This window comes from Psittacula echo (genome assembly GCF_963264785.1).
Source record: "Psittacula echo genome assembly, chromosome: 22".
Classification (NCBI taxonomy): Eukaryota; Metazoa; Chordata; class Aves; order Psittaciformes; family Psittacidae; genus Psittacula; species Psittacula echo.
The window spans coordinates 6,113,085-6,129,304 of record NC_137758.1 but is presented as its reverse complement, the minus strand read 5'-3'; the positions used below and the strand labels follow the sequence as shown (position 1 = coordinate 6,129,304).

General features: G+C 49.0%; 1 protein-coding gene across 1 annotated transcript in view; it reads right to left on the bottom strand.

The window, feature by feature from the left end:
- Positions 1-4,816, bottom strand: part of SRSF3 (serine and arginine rich splicing factor 3) — a 6,159-nt gene extending 1,343 nt beyond the window's left edge. The window contains exons 1-4 of the mRNA XM_080633118.1: positions 4,719-4,816; positions 3,702-3,909; positions 3,038-3,172; positions 808-846 (exon numbers count right to left, since the gene is read on the bottom strand). Coding sequence (XP_080489244.1) covers positions 808-846; positions 3,038-3,172; positions 3,702-3,907 — 380 coding nt within the window. The 5' untranslated portion in view covers positions 3,908-3,909; positions 4,719-4,816. The remainder of the gene's footprint in view (positions 1-807; positions 847-3,037; positions 3,173-3,701; positions 3,910-4,718) is intronic.
- Between the last annotated feature and the right edge of the window lie 11,404 nt (positions 4,817-16,220).

Sequence of the window (16,220 nt, the reverse complement as noted above, 5' to 3'; positions counted from 1 at the left end):
AGGGACCTGTTGGAAGATTACAATGCAAAATGACTACAGCATCAAAGCAAAGCTGAATCTGGTTATCAAGAGCAGCTTCCCTTCAGGAAGTGAAGGGTTTGAGCAGTTAAAACTCTTCTTAAAAACCCTTCTAAAACCCTTTTAACTATTCAACCAGAGAAACCTGTTGAAGGTGATGCTATCTGCCTTTCCTTCAGGTTTGAATAATCAGCTTGAGCCATACAATGTGGCTTAAGTCACACTGTGAATGAGTATCAACTCCTCTGCAGCAGTTTGTTCGGAGTCTGACCGTGAGCACAGGCACCTCTGTGAACATGCTGTAACCACAGCATGTACAGCAATGCTCCTCTTATGCTACAGCAATTCAGGAAGCTGCAGAGAGCCCATTGTAACACTGTGTTACACCACTGTCACCTAACAGCCTGCAGTATGACAGCAGAACAAGCTCCTTGTGTTCAGCATCATCTGCACTTGCTGCTGTGTCTGGCGGAAGCAACACACTGACAGAGAAACTGATAAACGGGCAGGAGCTTTGGACAGCTACAGAACTCACTGGTTCCATTCTCTACATCCTTCCACTGACAACCCCTGTGTGGAATACGCTCCAGAGAAAATTAACTCCATTCCCAGCTCTGGAATCTCAAGCAGCTGTGTAAATATATTAACTCCACACAGCAACATGACAGAAGCAAACCCAGTCCCTCCCCTCACCAAATCACCATGCCAGCCCAGCTGTTAGGCTGGTCTGCTTCCTCTTTTTAAACCTCCCAGCCAAGGCAGCCCATGCTGGAATTAACTGATGCATACCTGCTGCGGCTACGAGAGAAGCTTCTCCTTCGTGGTGATCTAGAACCAGAAAGAGAAATGTGAGGCTTTTGATCACTTCTTTTAGCATTAACGGGCTGAGGCATTTCCCAACTTGTCAAACTCCCTGTTGGGCCCAGGGAACGTGCCAAGAAAAACTGGCATCCATCATCCAGTAAAAGGCATGGAAAGATTAGGCAGTAAACCAAAGCTCAGTGTGAACAGCACGTTTCCAACCAGGAACTCACTTTTAACTAAAGAATGCTTCAGAACACAGTTGTCCACTGCAACACTTCCCATTTCAACTAAATACACTGCCCAGAACACCACACCAAAGTCCCACGAGTGGTTCCAAACAAAAATAGATAGCACAGAGCAAACGTTTTGGAACCCATGCAAGCCAAAAAGGTCCAGAACCAGACACAGGAGATACCAAGTGGGGAAAAAAAAAAAAAGTGAAAATGCGCTCAGGGTCAATATTGATAATGCCATTAAGTGCTACATTAGAACTGCATATTTGTGATTGTCATTTTTAATGCCATCGAGTGTGTTTAGACTATTTTTTTAATAATAAACAAAAAAGAAATAAAAAAAAAAACCTTAGCTCGGCCCAGTTCATCCCAAAAAGTCACTGTTTTAAGTTTTGAAAACTGTTAGTAAAACCATTTAAAGGTGATAGGATTTTTGTCTGGCAAGGAAAAGCTAAGTTGGTTAGAGCTTTACTACAAATTTAGTTTGGCATCTCACATGCAAATATACTGGTTTGAACGTTATTCACAGTGTAAGAGCTTCCATATCACCCTTAAAAGTTTTCTCAAGCAACATATGTACGTTACCACTCAATTATGCACAGCCAGCCTTTGATTGAGAAAAGTAATTACTTATAAGCCGCTTACTCCTTATTTTAACCAGCAGTAAACTGTATAAGCAGGAAAAACTTACTAGTTTTTGGTTTCAACAAGCTAGAAATGGTGAGGTGAGGCTGCCGGACTGACTGCCAAGAAGAATTTGCTGAAAAGGTTTTGCCAGATGTTGCGTTGTATTTAGTTGGTTGGCGGAGGGGGTGTTGTGGATTTTTCCTGCTTTTTTGTTAGCCGAAGGCTGCTGCTGTAGTTGTTGTGAAGACATTTGGTAAATAAACAGCTGAGCTGATTGGCCGGGAATTGGGTGGGCGGTCGAGGTGGCTGCTGCCGATTTGGTTAAGGTTGGAGAGAAGGCTGAGAGAAAACAGCATGCTCGGGAACCAAAGGGCGGTGCAACCTGACGACTGGCCATGCCTGGGTCATGTGAAACGACACCAGCCAAGCTGCATGGGGCGCGCTGGTCACATGACGCTGAAAGGGCTAGTTGACTGGCTAATGCAGACTCAGAGGGTGGTGAGAAGAGACATGATGGTGACTCTGTAACGGGTTCATTTTTATTAATAGATGGACCAAAAAAAGCATAAAAAAAATGAAAAACAAGCCATCAGTACAACCATCTAGTAGCTAACAAATACTCCTAACGTGTCATTTCTTTTTTTTTTTTTAAACAGCTCCAAACCCTGACTTGGGAGGACTTCACTCACCTGCAACAGGTAAATTCAGTCCTGCAAAAATCACCTTGTAGTCTTATACCACCAGACAAGGTAGTCTGGGTCCAAGAACGGGTCAGCTCCCAAAAATCCTGCTATATTTTAGAGCTGGGTCTGTAAACCTCAAGTGACAGGATGGTCACACGAAGTTTTAATTGCAAACTACCACTAAAGTGTAAAGATTCAAGATGTTCAGAGCAACTGTTATTACTTGATTATTGAACAGCTGCCTACTTGGAAAGGATTTAAATGGCACAAACAAAGCAGAGAAACAACATCTGTATGGAAATGCTAAGCTGCTGTATGTCATGTTTTGCCATTATGGAATAAAGGAAAGGAACAGCCTAAGTTGAAGTATGGGGAAGAAAGGGAAAGTGTGACTAGAAGATGAGCAGATTTTAGGAGAAACGAGGATAAATCCAGGATAGAGGGCGCTGACTACCAACTTGGACAGTGACCTACGGACAAAAGCCAACATTCAACACAAGTTCACCTCGATTTTGTGGGGGCTTGGGGTTTTCTTTTAAGCATTTGCCATCTCCAAATTGGGATCAGACAGAGGAACGTTATCCATCAACATGCTTTTAAAAAAGCCTGCTTCTAGGATGCTAAGTGGTAACAGTGCCAACAGCTCTACAAGTGTACTGTGCCCCCGGGTACCTGCGGCGGGGAGGAGGACTCCTTCTGCGGTAGTCGTCTCGAGGACGCCGGCCCCAGGATGGGGGTGGACCACGGTTCCGACTCCGCTTCTCACCGTTGGAGAGCTCCACTCTGACACGACACCCACAGAGGGTTCTGGGAAGAGAGATTGACATCCATTAGCATTGCCAGGGAGAAGGCTGCCGCTAGAAGGAACCTAGGGAAGGGAGAGAGAAAAAAGGGAATAGGCAAGCACACAGGACTCTGTATGTGCATTAGTCAAAGCACACAGTATTTAGTCTAACAGTGTCATCTCCAGCATGACAGACAAAAGGTCTGGTCACTTCTAGAGCTTGCCATGCTATTAAAGCAGGCAAAGGAATCAAGCAGAAGCTCCCTGATCAGCTTTGCCTCTTTATAGTAACACCATCCTTAATTTCACTAATGCACATCAAGAGGTCCAAGTCATGTCTAACTTGGGATTCCAGCTCCAAAATGTAAAATTAACTGTTCCAATGCTATTCCTGCACTATTAAGACTACCCCATTATCACCACATACATAAATACTGTGTAACAAGTGTGTCGAGTCCTTATTTTTACCACTTGAAGCTTCCTAATTTAAACTGTCACTACCCACAATCTTATTTTCACCGGGCAAGCCAAACAGTCAAGAAGCACATTTACCTTCCATCTAGTTCTCTTACTGCATCAGCTGCATCTCGTGGATCCTCAAACTCCACAAAAGCAAAGCCAGGAGGATTTCTTGCCACCCATACACTGCGCAGTGGTCCATAGTAGCCAAAAGCTCGCTCTAGTTCGGTTTTGTTGCCATTGTTTCCAAGGTTACCCACGTAAACCTTGCAGTCCAGCGGACAAGAATCACGATGCATCGCTAGGATGAAAGCAAAATGTAAGTTCATACATTTTTAACACACACCATGTGTTTATTCACTTACAGGGGAAGTAATTCTTTTGGTTGCTTTTCTTATAAATTTCCAACAATTGCATGGTCAGATGACAGAAATGCTGTGAAGAAGAGGGAAAGGGCTGGGGGGGGGTTGCAGGGGGAGGAGAATGTTTAAAACCAAACAAAACTCCTAGCTGCTATACTGTAATCGTGATTAAAATTCAATACTTTAGAGAATGTGGTTTAAGTCCTCTATCTTTAAAGGAGTGTTTCTCTGGACCCCTTTCTCCCGCACTACAGGGGGGGCGGGCCTGCAGAGGGAATGTCGCGTGGGAGAAGGGCTCCATTGTTCTCGGAGCGGGATCCGGAGGAAGCCGCACTCGCTGAAGGAAAAAGCAGCGCCATCTCCGGCGGAGGCCACGGCGAGAACGTCCGGGGAATCCCTCCAGAGCGTCTCCTCCTCAGCATGGCGGGAGGAAGCAGCGCTCCCGCCGAGCGGGAGGAAGGCGCCACGCCACCCCCGCGGCACGTCCCGCCCAGCCGCACCTCGCCTCGGTGGCCACGGAGGAAAGGCAGCGAGCGGGCTCTCCAAGGCGATCCGTGGCCTACCCGCGTCCTCCCCGCCCGGCTTTCCTCAGCGCAGCTGCAGCCACCGCCCGCGGCCCAGAGTTACAAAATGGCGGCTGCTCTTTGTTTGCCGCCACCGGGCACCGCCGCTTCCATCCGGCCCTGGCGGGAACCGAGACCACGGGTGCCGCCTTCCCCCCCCCGACCTCCGAGGTGAAGCTCCTCACCGATGCTAAGAGGGAGGGCGCCCGAAGGGAGCCCGCGCTAAGCTCGCAGCCGACTCGACCCTCAACGAGACTCCCGCTCCTCTTTTCCTCACTGGACAAAATGGCGGCAAGCGCCTTCCCTGTCCGCCGTTATATACGGGCAGCCCACCTCCCACGTGACGTCACGCGCAGCAAATCAGAGCGCGCCGTGGCGATGATTGACAGCTCGCTTCATTCCGCCCCCCCCGCTCGGCCCAGGCGATGGAGGGAGCCGAGGGACCGCTCCTGGCGCCGCGAGTCTGCCCCGGCCTGGAGCATCCCTTGGGTCATGGAATGAACCAGGAATGAACCAGGAAAAGCCCTTTCAGCTCATCCAGTCTAACCCTTACCCCAGCACTGCCAAGGCCACCCCTAACCCATGGCACTGAGGCCTCGTCTCCACGGGCTGTGAACACTTGCAGGGACGGTAACTGCAGCCCTGCCCTGGGCAGCCTGTTCCAATGCCTGAGCACCCTCTGGGGCAGGAATTGTTCCTCAGCTCCATCTAAACCTGCCCTGGGGCAGCTTGAGGCCGGTTCCTCTTGTCCCATCCCTTGTTCCTTGGGAGCAGAGCCCAGCCCCTCCTGGCTCCATCCTCCTCTCAGGCACTTGTAGGGAGCCATCAGGTCCCCCCTGAGCCTTCTCTTCTCCGCACTGAACCCCCCAGGTCCCTCAGCCCTTCCCCATCACACTGTGCTCCAGGCCCTGCACCAGCTCCAGTGCCCTTCTCTGGGGAATAACTCACTCCAGGGGGGTTGCCTGAGATAACAAACCCCTGGTTTGTGTTACCAGGTCATAGGAGAAACTCATCCAGGGCTGTTGCTGCAATAACTTTTCCAAATATCACTTCACAGCCTTGTCTGTAGGTTTCACCTATTGATTCAGGCAAGAGCAGACAAATTTATCTGGTGGAAGGATGATCAACAATGTATTTGAGTGATATCATACGTGGTAAGGCGTTTTGAGCACAAACTAATACCCAGGTACTGTATTTTCCAAGCAGGAACTGTGCAGAGGATGGCATGTCAGTCTACCAAAATTCTATCAGCACGTACATAAAATAACTGGAATCAAAACAACCAGCTGGTACCATTCATGGAAATTTGCCAAAACCTTTTGCAGCATCCCTTATTATTTGTAAGAGCCTCTTCTCAATAAAATCGTCCCAAGAATCAAAATGGGCCAAGAGACAGAGAAACAACAAGGATTTTGAGTGTTGCTCTAAAGTAGCCTTATGTGTAGTTAGGTGACAGTTACCTGCTCTTAATTAAAGAAATCTAACGCACTGCAATGTAAATTAGCTGAGGGTCAATTTCCTGAGGCAGCATAAAGGAAATAATTCAAAGCTGAAGTGGGGCTTTTCAGCCATTTCACTTTATGACCTGAAGTGGTGATTTCCCATCCTCACCTCCCTCCTCCCCTGGGGTTTGGCCATTGACTCGACCCTGCCTCACAGCACATAATGTACAAACGTGCTTCGAGTTTTGCAATAAGGAATATTAACTAAAACGAAACCAAAACACACCAAACGTAAGTCAGGGAGCAACAAGCACATCACCCACACACCATCCATTTTCACTTGGCATGTCACCGTGACAAAAGGCAGAGGTCAGATTAGAGGCAGCTGTATTCAGCCAAAACCCCACACCCTATTTCCACAGCTGGTTTTAGGCTGCCCTGACACAGCCACACAGCACTGGAGTAATTCAGAGCTCAGCATTTGGATTGTGCTCCCAAAGACGATACCCTGAAACAGCCCTGAGCAGCATTCTATACATGTACATGTACACACGTCAAGCTACACTGAGTTACATCACTTTCTTCCTTATTCCAAATTTATAGTGTATTTCTCTTCCTTTTGAAGAAGAAAATGCCATTTGTGTCCAACATCTGTAAGATGTACAGAGCTTTTACATTCATCCCTCCATCAAAGGAAGAAGACATCACTGACTTCAAAACCAAGACCAGATCTACTCCAAACGGATGAGCTAAGCCTAGGCTGAAGAGGCACCTGATGCCTCACAGTTACTGAGGAACACAGTCACTATAACACAGCCAGCCCTGAATCCATGACCAGACTGACCAGAAATAGTGTTACAGTCAAGCTGCTATCATTGATCCAGAGATTTAAATCTCACATAATAAAATGAATATACTCCAGCCATTATGATGTGGAGGAAACCTCAGCTGTGTGAGGCAAATTTAAGGGATGCTTCAGGAGACAGGCAGTATTTACTAAAGAATTACTTCTGTCAGCAAAGAAGTTGCTCTCAAGCAAAACAAGACATTAGCAAAAATACTTAGTTACTGGCATGACCCTATCTACAGAAAGGGCTTTTGCTTGGAAGTGTCATTACAGGAACACAATGGAACTGCTCTGAGGGGGCAGGCATTCGCTTCACTCAGGCAAGTGACTGCACACAGTCATACCTCAGCTGCCTGCTTGGGATGTTCTTGTGGATTCAGCCCATTTTCACATCCTGCCAACAAACTAATCTTGATGAAGGCTATTTTCTGAAGAAACAGTGACTTAAACTTGCCTGATCTTTCGATGTCACCACCAGTTTGCGTAAGCTTATTCCCACCATGACTGCTCTTCTGTCTACAGGGTACAAGTCCTGTTCCTTATTCCCTCACTATTAAAATACATACATTTGTGCACTGTGACAGCCTTCAGCTCAGCCTCAAACCTTAAGTAAAGGGAGAGTGAAACAGCAGACCGTAGTTTATACATGACAGACCTAAACTGAGACATGCTCTGCATCCGGCACAGGGGCACAGCGTGTCCCTGAGACTCAGCACTGGGGATTAGCTAGCAGAAAGTCCATTTACTTCAACGACAGACATGTCATTTGGTGGCTCTTAGTTACTCAGCAGTCACCCCACCTTTCCATGTGTGAGCCTTCTGCTGTTGTTGGGGTCCCACCTCTGTCACATCTAAGGGCTGGGTGTTGATCACCACTTTGCATGGTGGCAGACTGATGCACTGCTCTCCTCAGGACCAGTGCACCACTTGCTGGCACTATACAGCCATAAGAAATCCAAACTAGATGTTGGCCAATTCGGTCCTTTAGGAAACACCTTCTTAGTCCTACAGACATTAGCAACTGGGTATCCCCTCTACATAAAGCCTGGGGACAAGAGAGCTGATGCACAGGTAACCTCAGGGCTCCCTGGCTACTCAGGCAGGATTTAGGGCTGCCCCAACTCACCTGGGGTTAGCACCGACCTCCTCCCCTGGCCGGCAAAGCCACATTTGGGTGCTGGATGGCAGCATTCCCCTCTCCCTCTCCCCAGAGAGCTCGTTCATGAGGGGCAGCCCCAGGGCCCTAGGAGATACCTCTCCTTGTACTTTGGTTTGCTTTTAGAATCATAGAATGGTTAGGGCTGGAAAGGGCCTTAAAGACCATTCTGGTTCTGCTCAGTCGAGGTTCTCAGCAGGCTTCTCCAGCCATCGACCCAGGGGCAAGCTCAGAGAGCCCTGTGGGGGTTACAGCAGCAGCACAAAGGGACTTGAGGCTTTGTCTCAGCTTCACCTGAATTTGTTTTGCACGCAGAAAATATTCCAGACGCTATTTCGGGAAGGAAAGGGTCAGCCCCAGGCTTGGCTCCAGGGCTGGCCCTGCAGGACAAAGCCCCTTCCCTCACTGCTGTGTTCAGGCAGAGCTCAGGCAAATCTGCCATGAAATCAGAAAATGGAAAATTACCACAGAGCCTGACTCACTGCTGTGCAGCTCTGATTTTAATCCCCTGGGAGACGGGAGTTCTCTCCGGGATGATGCAGGATGGAGTGGATTAGGGGCAGGACTTAAAACTGCCCATGCAGCCCTGCACAGAATCACACAAAAGTGGTTTCTTGCACCTCTGCATTGCATGCAACTGTCCCCGCAGCATTAAGGTGCTGCTACATGAGCACCCAAACCGAGGGGAGCCCGGCAGCCTGCTCTTTAGGAGCTGCATTTCATCTCTTACAATGGTTACCGAGGCGCTTGTGCTTGCTCCTTCCTCCCGGGGCAGGGGCCGGTGAGACCCCGCATTGACACGGGGGTAGGGATGCAAAAAGCCCTGCGAGCCTCGGGGTGGGCTGCGAGGGGCCGCTTCCTCTCCCCCCGCCGTCAGGGAGGCCAGGAAGGGAGCAGCCGTTCAGCAGCAGCCGCTCCCCCCAGCTCGGGCAGCTCCGTTTGCCATCCCAGCGCGGTCAAACCGTTTCCTCTGCGCAGGGCGGGTCTCGCTGCGCGCTGAGCCGCTCATGGGAGGTTTGGGCTGAGAGAAAAGAAACCCGACGAAAACGAAGTCGATTTGTACGTGAGAGAAGCGCGGAGCCTTCCGGAGCCCCCGCGCCTCTTACTGGGGAGTGACAGAGAAGAGCACGTGGAAAACAAGCATCAGGTCTGGGTGTCCGTCCCGCTGCAGACAGAGGAGCCCGCTGATGCGGCACAGTCTGGTTAAGGAAGTTTTCAAACCCTAGGGAAAAGGATCCCCTCGCCCTAACGAGGCTGTTTGCACATTGGCTTTGCTTTCTGCGCCCTCCCCCTATTCCTTCTTCCCCCTCAGCTGGGCCTCCGGGCTTTCTCTTCCCTTTTCATGCTCCGCAGCAAGCCCCATTCCCTTCCTCCCCCACCTGGCTCCCAGGGGAAGAGGCCTGGAGAAAGCAAAACAAAAGAATCACTCACTGGGAAGCGGTGACTGGCACAGCCCTGCCTTGCTCAAACACTCCTGCCTAGAGGGGACTGCACGGCAAAGCCACCCTCTGATGCAAAATGAGGCCTGAAGACCGGGAAAAGCCACAGAGTGGGAGCGAAGGCTTTGGAGCAAGGCTAAAACCATTGGAGGCTCCAAGTGTGCTTTGAGGGAAGCCCCAAAGTAACACAATCCCAACATCCCTGGCACAATGGGCTCTCAGTCTGCTCCACACTGCTCAGGCTCTTGCAGAGATTCATCTCTACCAGCTAAAAATACCACCCGGAGCTGCTGTTTGTACAGTTTCTCGCTGTGACATTAGCGACGTTCCCACAGAGTTGGAAATGTTATCTGCTGCGTGTGTGGCTGTGGTATAAGCTGAGCAATCACCACATTTTATATGTCTTTAGAAAATGTTCTTGCTGCTGACTCCAAGCTGTGTGGTGTACTTGACATGCTGGAGGGAAGGAATGGGATCCAGAGGGACCTGGACAGGCTGGAGAGGTGGGACCATGAGAACTACGTGGAGTTCAACAAGGCCAAGTGCAGGGTCCAGCCCCTGGGTCAGGGCAATCCCAGGCACAAATACAGAGGCTGGATGGAGCAGCCCTGAGGAGAAGGACTTGGGGATGTTGGTCGATGAGAAGCTCCCCATGACCCAGCTTCAGTGTGTGCTTGAGCCCAGAACCCCCCCCATGTGCTGGGCTGCACCCCCAGAGCATGAGCAGGAGCTCAGGAAGGGGATCCTGCCCCTCTGCTGTGTGAAGGGGAGACCCCCCCTGCAGTCCTGATCCAGCTCTGGGGCAGCAGCACAAGAGGGACGTGGAGCTGTTGGAGCGAGGCCAGAGGAGGCCATGGAGATGCTGCGAGGGCTGGAGCAGCTCTGCTCTGGAGCCAGGCTGAGAGAGCTGGGCTGGGGCAGCCTGGAGAAGAGAAGGCTCCTGAAGGGGAGACCTGAGAGCAGCTCCAGTGCCTAAAGGGGCTGCAGGAAACCTGGAGAGGGGCTTGGGACAAGGGCCTGTAGGGACAGGCCAAGGGGAATGGCTTTAACCTGCCCGAGGGGAGACTGAGATGAGTTCTTAGGCAGAAGCTCTTCCCTGTGAGGGTGCCGAGACGCTGGCCCAGGGTGCCCAGAGAAGCTGTGGCTGCCCCATCCCTGGCAGTGTTCAAGGCCAGGTTGGACACAGGGGCTTGGAGCAAGCTGCTCCAGTGGAAGGGGTCCCTGCCCGTGGCAGGGGTTGGAGCTGGAGGAGCTTTAAGGTCCCTTCAACCCAAACCAGGCTGGGATTCTATGAAATATTGCAAATGATGGAAATCAATCCCTGCAGCCTCTCTTCCCTACCATGCTGCTGGTGCCTGTAGTCTTTGCACAGATGCTTCTCAAAGATAAATCATAGCTCCAGCACAGCCTTTCCTCACATACATCCCTCAGGGACATGTTACAAAATCACAACCAAAGTTATTTTGACTTCTTCCAAGTCCTTGGGTAGGGAGAAATACCCAGTGGAGGAGCGTAGACGAGGCAACGTGGTTTGGCCAGCACAGAATGCCTCAAGTCCCCATTTACCGACCCCATGTCAGTGTCTCTGTCCTGTCTGTAGCCACTCACATCAACGTAGGATTAGTTCTTCCTGCAGAGATGGTAATAACTGCATATGGTGAAACCCACTGCACGGAGACTCAAAAAGTTCAAGGATGAATTAGACCACATGTTTTGGACATGACTTTGGCCAATGCTCATTAGTCCTTGCAGATGTAACTAAGAAACCTTGTTTTCATGGGCCGATATTCAGTGTAACTGCAGCATAACTGCTACCCTGGAAACCAAGATGTGAAGCAGGCCCCTGTTTTACCAGCGTTTAATAAATGTCATCCTTAATTGGTAATATATTTCATTCTCTTTAATGAGTGACACTCCTTAACTCACGTAAGGAAATCAGGAACATTATTTGATCGCTCTGAAATAGCAGGGCTCAAAATAACCCATCCTGAGGAATATAATCAAAGCAATTTGTTGTCCATAGAAGCTGTGAGAATGGAGGAGGTTGTGTGAGCACTGTCTCTGTCTGGACAACGTGCCTGCATTCACCTGGGACTGGGCTGAACAGGAACGTATGGCTGAGACTACGTGAAAGGAATCAGTAGCTTCTGGTAACACTAAACCAGCTTCCCAATCATTCCCCCAGACATGACAAATACATTCACTTTCTTTTACTTTGAGAAACAGGAACCAGTCCTCTTAAGTACTGCTTATGCCTAATGATCCAGCCACATCCTGAGTATCCAAATGCTAATGCAGTTACCTGGTTAGAGATCATGAAGTGAGCCTCAAGCCTCACACAACATCAGCTCCTGGGGTTTCAAAGCATTTGGCTTTTTGCCTGAGCGTTTGGTAGTTGCTGACTGTATGACTACTGGCACTACAGAGCTCATTGGTATTGTTGATTTAGATTCCTCCTATGCAACTTTAGTGTCCTATGAGTAAGTCCATGAGGACAGCAGGGGAGGGGGATCTCTTTTGCATAGCACAGACATTTTTCCTGATAACCCTGCAACAACAGGTTTGAATATGCCTTTTCCATCACCTTGGGGCACAGGAACACTGTGTTGGAATAAAAAGTGCTCACAAGACAACATCCTGGGTTCAGGAGAGACAGCAAAGGAGTAAGAAGATGTCCATAAACGTGTGATCTTTCCCTTAGTAACAGCTGAACAGAACATGTCAGAATCCAAGATTTATTCTCGCTGGAGTCAGGGAGCTGTCTCATTTCACTGCCATGAGAGTCAAGGTCTTAGTCACACCGTGCTGTGGAGCTCATGTCTATTGTTTCTGTGGTTTCTGGGCTGGTATAAAAGGAGGTGAAAGGCACGTGGTGTCATTGCAACTGGGAGGTTGTGACAGGACTGGCCAGGAGACACGACTGTGCAGGGCAGAACTTCCCTGTGGGCTCTGCAGGATCACCAGTAAGTAGCTAATGTTACTTTTGGAACTGGAAGATGCTTTTTAATTCATACATAGCTTACAATAGGAAAGTATCTCTTACCTACTGTGTATAAGCAGGAGTTCTACCTTAGCATAACCTAAAATATCATCTACACACATCTACGTGTATATTTATGAGTATACATCTGTATTGAATACAGATATCTTTACTCAGAACTAATATCCATTAGTTACTTTATATCTAGTTTAATGTGAACATACTGTCCAAGGAAATGACAAATTAGTGGAGTAAATGTATAGGAACAAGCGAAATTTTTACACCCAGGTGTTTAATTTGCCTTTCTATGCAGTCATTGAGAATTCAGCATTCAAGTGAGTGTAAAGAAAAGCCATTTGAGGAGCAATGCTGATCTTTGTGTTAAATTTCTGTCAAGTTTTTTGTCTTGCCAGTTCTAAATGAAATAATCTCCTTTGCTTGCAAATGGACAAGAGTGGGAAATTGAGAGGCAAGAGTGGAAAAGGAGAATTAGGACTGTTAGCAAGGAAGTGAGAACTATACTGTGAAATCTGCTCATTTTTTACTGGTTTGTGTTACGTATCCACACATCTGATGTTCTGGAAGGTCCTGGGCTGATGTACTGTAGTACAATGCTCCACTTCTACCAGTGCTTCAAGGCTGGAATTCATTTTGTCAGGTGAAAGAAAGACTAGAGAATAAAAGATTTGGATCATACTGTCAGCTTCTTGTCCCGTGGAGCAGGTTTGAAGAAGAGAGATGTTCCTGCCCGACAGATCTCTGCAGGTGGTTACACTATTGGCAATTCTTTCTTTTACCTGTTTTGCAGCATGTCAAGACACTGCAAAGTAAGTAAGAACTATCATCCTTTTACTTAATGCTGTTAGAGGTCTGCTTGCCTTTGATTTAATGGGCTGCATCCTGACTGCTCTTGTTTACTCCAGAGTAGAAGAAAATGCTTATGTATTTGATGCAGAAGCATTTTACATTGCTTTCCATGCAGTATAAAATTAGACCAACTGCATTTTAGATGTGGAACGCTCACCACATTTCAGTTGATGCCTTTCAACACAGTGTAATGAACCATTTAAGGCTGTTCAGCACAAGCCATGGGAATGGCACATGCTGAAATTCCATATTTAGGTTCCCATTCCAATCTAAATCTGCAGTGGGAGCCTAGAGCTGCACTTAGGTGTTATCTAAAAAGCCCCAGATCCAGCAATATTTGCATCCCGGAATTAGCCTGTCCTCCTCAGTCAATATTTGGCTCAAAGTTTTTGGTATATCCAAAGAAAATAATGAGGTTCCCTGGCCGTGGCAGGGGCTGGAATGAGATGATCTCTAAGGTCGCTTCCAACCCAAACCATCCTGGGATTCGGCATTCCATGGGCACCACTGATTCCAGTTAAATTACTCCTGACTTGCAGCTCTGGAAGGAAAGAAAACCCATCAATCCTAGAACACTAAGGTCACAAAAAGGGAACTTAATTCTGGTATTTAAACCTCTGAAAAGACCCCAAATTTAGGAAAGACCAAATCTCTAAGAGCTCTTTTAAGCCTCCACATCATGGGTAGGCACTACCAGCGCTCCTTCCTCAGCTTGGCAAAACATCTAAGATTGATGGCTGCAAACCAGCAAACCACGTTTGAAATAGGAGCATAGATCTGACTGTGCCTGCTTCCTAAATAACTGTTTCTTGTTTCAGTAAACGAGCAGTGACTGAGCACCAGCTCATGCATGACAAAGGGAAGGAGTTTCAAGGGCTGAAGCGCCTGATGTGGCTCCACAATGCCCTGGGCAGCGTGCACACAGCCAGCAGCAGGGATATTTCCCTTTCAAATGCCATGGGGGATTCACCGAAGAGCCAAGATCCCTCAGATCTCTACAACAGCATCAACAGGGACAAGACTTCAAGCCTGATGAAGCAGCTGCTGGAACTGATGGAAAAAGAGCAGGGCTTCCCCCCGTTAAAGCAGCTGGATTTGCTGCAGTCTATGAAGAGCCCAAAGGGTAACTGGAACCTGCAGGAGCTTTCTGACCTCCTTCTAGTCAAAGAGCTGGGCAGCAGGAGAGATCCTGGCAGCCAGGCACAGAACTATTCCCACTAGCCTCAATCCTCAGTCCCTCCATCCCTTCAGACGTGTGATGTTGTAAGGAAAAGCTCTGGCGTGAAGGTGAATTGCAGAAGAGAAGTAACATCCATGTGTTCCCCTAAGGACCCCTTGATATTGAGCATTGATATAATGACTCAGGTTCCCTCCCTTGCAGGCTGTCCAAGCACTGGGACTGTGATGGGTTGTCATGGGCCAGAAATGTCTCCTTCATGGCCGGGCCCTCCCTGATTCCTGTGGCCGCTCTGTGAAGCTCTCACAGCCTACATACAGCAGGATGCTGGGGTCATTCAGCTGCATGTTCACCGGCTCTCCTGCAGTCTAATGTTCTGAGCCCTGAAGCAGCAGTTGCCTCCTCGAATGGACCCTATTTCACTGCCCTGCTCTGCAGTACTAACAACTTTTCTTATACTTTAGGTCCAAAGTTGTTTCACCCCCTTCTTCTCCAGCATTTAGAACATTTTAAGCCTCTCACCTCTCAGGTTTTCCTTCAGGGTTTCCTTCTCCCTCATGCCAGGCCATGAAGTAGAAGCTAGCCATGATTCCCACCCATCCCAGCCACAGCGCCAGACATTCCCCTTGTTCTGCTGGTGGAAGAGATGAAAATCAGCTTCCAGGGTCCCCGCTGGAGCCTTTTGATTCAAGATTTCTCTTTGTTCATGTGAAGTCCTCTCCACAGCTCTCACAGCACATCAAGTTTTCCCAGCAGAAAACCAGCTTGATGATGCCACCCGTGTTTCCTGACAGGCAGCACATGGTTTTGCTCTTCACCTTTAATAGCAAACTGAGCAAAGCAAGGCCCATTTTAACTGCAGAAATGAAATGTCATGCATGTTACCAATACATCAGTGTCTCCATCACGCAGAGCCTATACACACTGCTTCAAACCCTGTTACTCCTGTGTTGCTGACAGATCCCAACTGCCTGTGCGGAAGGTATTTGTCAGGGACTAAACCCAAGGACTCCTCGGTGTTGTAATAAAAACCCTTTTCACCCTCTGAATTGCACTTTTTTTTCCTTTTGGCAGAAATGTAAACAAAATGAAGCAAAATCCTCTTTTGCTCCACACAGGGCTGAGTAGGACATGGGGGTGCCGGTCAGTGAGAAACTGGACATGACCCAGGCCAGAACCCCCCCCATTTCTGGGCTGCATCCCCAGAGCGTGAGCAGCAGAGCAGGGAGGGGATTTTTTTTCCCTCTGCTGTGCTTTCCTGAGCCCCCACTTGCAGCAGTGGGTGCAGTTGTGGGGTTCCCAGCAAAAGAAGAACGTGGAACTGTTGGAACAGGTTCAGAGGAGGCCACGAGGATGATCAGGGGCTGGAGCACCTCCCGTATGGAGCCAGGCTGAGAACATTGGGGCTGTTCAGCCTGGAGAAGAGAAGCTGCGTGGAGACCTCAGAGCAGCTTCCAGTGTCTGAAGGGGGCTACAAGGGTGCTGTAGAGGGACTCTTCATCAGGGACTGCAGTGACAGGACAAGGGGTGATGGGTTCAAACTGAAACAGGGGAAGTTCAGGTTGGATCTAAGGCAGAAGCTCTTCCCTGTGAGGGTGCTGAGGCGCTGGCCCAGGGTGCCCAGAGAAGCTGTGGCTGCCCCATCCCTGGCAGTGTTCAAGGCCAGGTTGGACACAGGGGCTTGGAGCAAGCTGCTCCAGTGGAAGGGGTCCCTGCCCGTGGCAGGGGTTGGAGCTGGAGGAGCTTTAAGGTCCCTTCAACATAAACCAGTCTGGGATT